Consider the following 6,000-nt stretch of genomic DNA (forward strand, 5'->3'; position numbering starts at 1 on the left):
CTGAGTTGCGGTAGTGTTTTCTCAACAGTAAAGATACCCGTTTTGGTGGGTGACGCTGTGTCCCAGCTCCCCACAGTGGCTGGCTTTGGAGATCTCTCCCTTCCTTTTGTTGTTGTAGATATTCTTCGTGATATTATAAGCTGTTGTCTTCATCTTCCGCACCATCACCACCAACTCTTTCAGTATAGTCTATTGATATGCATTTAATCAATTTGCTGTGTAACCGATCGACAATTTTCACGTTAATTCATTTGACTTCGTCGTTTCTCGGTGCTAGGGGATTGCCCGTGTACTCATTTCTTCTGTTGATAACCCTTCGGGATGAAATTATTCAATAAGATTTGGACATAATTAGTCTTCTTTAATTGGGAACTTGAAGTGAGGAAAATGTTAAAATGTACAAGAGCTGAGAGCGCAGGAACGGAGTCTGACACAAGCATTGACACGAATGAGAGGTGAGAGGACCATGAGAGGGTGTGGGCCATTAACCGGAAACGGTTAAGAGGAGGGCGGGAGGGACTTGAAAAAATCTCTTGGTAATAGTCTCGTCTCATCTCGTCTCAAGATTTTATTTTATAATAGAGAGAAATCAAATTATATTAGAAACTACTCAATATATCCCTTCCAATATCAGTCTTGTTGAACCTTAACATGCTCTGTTTTTAGAGGAAAGAAATATCCTTTGAAATCGATTTTTTGAACTCTGTAGAATCTCAACTGGTGTCTTTGAACAGTTCCAACAGGATTTTTCTAAGACATCTCTGATGTGCTAATTGATAGTGTGCTTGACGTAGGGAAGTCATCAGTACGTAGAGCGTCTTCCCAGATTGTCCAGTGACTGCAGTAGTTCAAACCCCTACTTAAGAAATACAACCTGGACTCTGTGATGAATATTTAACATTCCGTTTTTGATTCAGTTTCAGTCGGGTTTTAGATCTAATGGCAGTTCGGTTAAAGCTGCCAATGACCTGCAGGTTAGTGCGGACAGATGCCGTATATCTGTTCTTGTTCTATTAGACCCGAGTGCAGCATTTGACATCACAGACCACGCTTTAGTCAGAGGGTGGACCTCTCCAACCGTGTCTTACTTAACAGGTAGAAAATTCTTTGTTAATTGTGGTGACTGTTGTTCAGAGATCTGTGATATTGTACATGGTGTACCACTAGGATCCATTTTGGGCCTGCTGTTATTTTCAATTTCTATTCTCCATTCAGTCCAGACTATCTCAGAACACAAGGTCAACTACCACAGCTATACAGATGACATACGACTTTACTTGTGTGGCAGTCCAGTGCTGCTAAGATTCACACCGTCGAGGAGACGGTGATCTGTTTATTTTTATAGTGGAGATTCCAGGGACGCACCCAGCCTTGGCCTGACCTTCACGCACTCACAAACAGAGATGAAAACCCAACTGAAAAAAAAATAGCAGATAAAGAATGTAGTAACACTAATAATGAAAACAACGATACCAGCCCTGTTCCCCTTACGCCAATATTACATTAAATACTCAAAGTACAAACAAAATCCACACAGCAAAGTCCATGAAAAACGGCAACGGATGAAATGAAATGATGAAGATAGACAGTCCAGAGACCCACACGTTAAATGGGAATGTAAAGATAGTCGTACCGGTAGTTCCTGAAATGGTGAAGATGGGTGGACACGTTCAGAAGCGCTCCTTTCCTTGCAGGATGGCCATTTACAGTCCTCATGTACACAATCCAGACCCCAACAACACAACAATCCCAGACAAAACGATTAAGTACAGGTAACCCAACAGAAGGCAGACAGACAGACAGGAACTTGGAGCACAGATTACAAAACACCTTTCTTTCTTATGGTCACCGGCCGTGCTGACCTGCCCCTGCACCCTCGACAGAAGACCAATCACAGCCACTGCAGGGACTGCTGGGAGTTGCAGTTTTGGAGAGAGATGGGGCAAAGAAAACTGGCAACCTTTTTTTTTGGGCTGAATGGCCCGTCCTCATCGGAGTTGTTCTAATGGACAGTAAATGGCTGCCACTTATCAGGTTGTAACAATTCGTCCCGCCACTCTGACACGAGACGATTGCTACCGCTAACCTGTCCTAAGTGGCGGCAGACGATAAAAGGATAGGCCAATATCACACCCCAATAAAGCTCCGTATACCCCTTAATTTACAACGTTCAATCTCCCCTGATGCCGGCGCATTTAGTGTATAGTCCACAAAAGAAACAAATGGTCAATCTCTATAATCACATGAGGAATATATTACATCAAAAAAAAAAAAGAAAACGATCCCTTCCATATGCCCCCCAACCCTAAATAACCCTTATATGTGACGATACAAATATATAAACTGTCACACACGTGCACATGGGAGGCAGCTAAAGGGCTTGAGTGAGGGCAGTTCCGAGACATACCGCCGGGATGTGGCAGACTGCACCGACTCTTTTTCTGCAGATCCCACCTGGTCGTCTTGACGTCACTTCCGGGACCGAGCCAATGGAAGGAGACCTTGCCGGCTCTGACCCCTGTGATGTCACGTCCGGGTTCGCACCAATGACAGAAGAACTTCCTGAGCCCACCCCTTTGAGTTCACTTCCTGTCTTCCTCTTTAAAAGTCTCCACCTTTTCCCTGTTCCCTCAGTTCTGTTCTGGACTCGGTTTTGTACTCATCAGTGCTATTTCTATTGAACGCAACTTTGCAGCCAGGAAACCAAATTATACGGGTGGCTGCCCCAAACCTTTTCACGACTCTTATGTCTGGTTTTTCTGACAATATAATATATATATATATATATATATATATATACACACACACACAATAAGAATATTCCTCCCTCAGTTCCCCTTCCAGAGCTTATGAATAAGTCCACAGTTGTGACCCCTGATGCCGGCAGGTGAAATGAAGAGTTCTAGCAATTGCAGACTCCTAGCAGCAATCAAATCTTCGCCACAAAAGCTATACAGTCAGTCTGCGCCATGATACAGAATAGTAAGTCCTTCGACAAGCTCACCCGAGTCCGTGAGAAATAGCGGAGCAATCAATTCACCGGCCAAAAAGCATTACTTCCACATGAGCGACAGGACTGTAGAAGCTCCTGGACTTGGTGACATGGCCCATGCAGTAGCTGATCTGCTTTTTTCGATTTTTTTCCCCGTCTTCTTCTTGGCTCTCTTCTCTCCTTTTAAACGGCACACTTTATGCAAATTGCTCCCCGAAAATGAAAAAAAAGGAAACTGGAAGTCCCACCTCTGGGGGGCCGCTGTCAATCACAGTCTGTAAATATAATCTCCACAACAGAAAAACAAATTATTTTTATTTATGTGGCAGCGCTACAAGGTCTTGTTCATGATTTTCACAAGCGTACTTACAGTTGTGTTTTTTCTTATCTTTCCGCAGATACAAAGCAGAGTCCAAGCTTTTTGCCATCTTTATCTGCTCAGATCTCATTTCATGATGCACCACATGTTGAAAATATGCAGAAATTGACATCTGGATCAGAGTTTTTGACACCAGCCTCTTTGCAGTTTAGTCCTCGATCTGTTGTGAAACCGCCCAGGACACAAGCAAATAATACCCAACAACCAGTGCACAAGACAAATTCAGGGGCTTTGAATGTGTCCCAGGGGCAAAGCAAAATTTTTAAAGGCAATCCGATGAACCTTACAAAGCAGAAGCCATATTGCTGCTCCGAATGCGGAAAGGAATTTTCCACAAGATGGAATTTTCAGGCCCACACAACAATTCATACTGGGGAGAAACCATATTGTTGTTCGGAATGTGGCAAAAGATTCTCACACAAAAGATATCTTCAAACCCACATGAGAATTCACACTGGAGAGAAGCCATATTGCTGTTCGGAATGTGGAAAACGATTTCCAAATCGGGGCCATTTGAAGGAGCACACAAAAGTTCATACTGGAGAGAAACCGTATTGCTGTTTGGAATGCGGAAAACAATTTTCTACAGCAGGGAATTTTGAGACCCACAAAAGAATTCATACTGGAGAGAAACCATATTGTTGTTCTGAATGCGGAAAACAGTTTTCAAGAAAAGACCGTCTTGACATCCATAAACGAATTCATACTGGAGAGAAACCATACTGGTGCTGGGAATGTGGGAAAAAATTCTCAGACAGAAGCTGTCTTCGAACTCACGCAAAAATCCACACTGGAGAGAAGCCATATTGCTGTTCTGAATGTGGGAAACGATTTCCAAGTAGGGGGTATCTGAACGTGCATACAAAACGTCATACTGGAGAGAAACCATTTTGTTGTTCTGAATGTGGAAGACAATTTTTAACCGCAGGGAATTTTGAGACTCACAAAAGAATTCATACTGGAGAGAAACCATATTGTTGTTCTGAATGCGGAAAACAGTTTTCAAGAAAAGATCGTCTTGACATCCATAAAAGAATTCATACTGGAGAGAAACCATACTGTTGTTGGGAATGTGGGAAAAAATTCTCAGACAGGAGTGGTCTTCGAACTCACGCAAAAATCCACACTGGAGAGAAGCCATATTGCTGTTCCGAATGTGGGAAACGATTTCCAAGTAGGGGGTATCTGACGGTGCATACAAAACGTCATACTAGAGAGAAGCTGTATTGTTGTCCTGAATGTGGAAAACAATTCTTAACAGCAGGCACTTTTGAGACCCACAAAAGAATTCATACAGGAGAGAAACCATATTGTTGTGTAGAGTGTGGCAAACGATTCTCAGACAGGAGCAGATTCCAAACCCATGCTAGAATTCACACTGGAGAGAAGCCATATTGCTGTTCTGGATGTGGCAAACGATTCTCTGACAAAAGCAATCTTAACAGGCACATGAGAAGTCACACTGGAAAGAAGTGACTGAAGTATCCTTCCCGATGTAACTACCCCATGCTTAAATTTGTAGCATTGAAAAATAACAAAATGGTAAGCAGTCCAGTCAGAAATAAACCCTTTGTGGAAGAAAACACCTGAAATTGGGATCACAATTGGGATCTGCGGGATTAAATATAAAAAAGGACTGTCATATTTTACTGAACACTATAACGCCATATGAACTAGAAAAAGAAACGGTGCTAGGAACAATCCCGGTGCAACAGCGAGCCCAGGAAGCTGATTTAGGGAAACAACAGCAGCAAATGAAATAAATAACTTCATGACGCAAAAACCCGTCTTCATCGTAGGCAAAGCAAACCATTTTTGAGAACTTGACCCCAAATATCTTTGGTAGCTCAGAAGGAGAAAGCTTGGAGGAATGAGTCCCTCAGGGTCTCAAAAACATTCACAGGGTGGAAGGACTGCGGGCGAGCGCATGACACTGCCACATCTCTCTGTTAACCACACAAGTGCCAACATAACAGTAGACTTCATAGCCATAGGACTGGAAATGAAGGTTAAAATGAGGGTAGGGGCTACCCGGCGGGTAATGCTCTGGTACACTTAATCTAGTAAAATATACTTAACGTACTATCTTATTAATTCAATTATACGAGATCAGAGACAAAGCAAAAGACATTTTCTACCATTCATTTCTCATTGAGTCCATTAGGAAAGTACAGTAGGTATTTAATTTTGTCGTCCATTCTAATTCCCGCCTTAATCTCCGTGTCGTATTCCAGTAAGGTTGGTGCTGTACTGGCGACTGCGCTACCCTGATTGATAACATTTTAGAATAAGCTCTCCTCGCACTGGGCTTGACTCCCTTTACTCCTCTCGATTGTTTTACTCTGGGCTGTCGGCCTTCCTCTCTCTCTCATGAATTTAGTTTTGATTGGATGGTAATGGAATGTTATTTGTTTTTAATAAATTCAATAAAAATGTTAAAATTCGCTTCAATCCCCGTACTTTTTTGCACTGTCGGTATAGTTCATGGATACAACTGATTGCTTTTTGGATTGATTTGTACGGACTTTGCCTTGTCGGAGTTCGCCGCCTTTTGAATCGTTTAGTTGGTCGTTGGATGAAACGTTGTTTTGACTGCCCGCTCCAGCTTGATGCCCAATTTGTGAAGATG

General features: G+C 42.6%; 1 protein-coding gene across 1 annotated transcript in view; it reads left to right on the forward strand.

The window, feature by feature from the left end:
* Window positions 1–5,703, forward strand: part of LOC114669342 (gastrula zinc finger protein XlCGF57.1-like) — a 33,319-nt gene extending 27,616 nt beyond the window's left edge. Inside the window, exon 3 of the mRNA XM_028825560.2 lies at window positions 3,391–5,703. Coding sequence (XP_028681393.1) covers window positions 3,391–4,847 — 1,457 coding nt within the window. The 3' untranslated portion in view covers window positions 4,848–5,703. The remainder of the gene's footprint in view (window positions 1–3,390) is intronic.
* The last annotated feature ends 297 nt before the right edge of the window (window positions 5,704–6,000 follow it).

This window comes from Erpetoichthys calabaricus, assembly GCF_900747795.2.
Source record: "Erpetoichthys calabaricus chromosome 1 unlocalized genomic scaffold, fErpCal1.3 SUPER_1_unloc_22, whole genome shotgun sequence".
Lineage (NCBI taxonomy): Eukaryota > Metazoa > Chordata > Cladistia > Polypteriformes > Polypteridae > Erpetoichthys > Erpetoichthys calabaricus.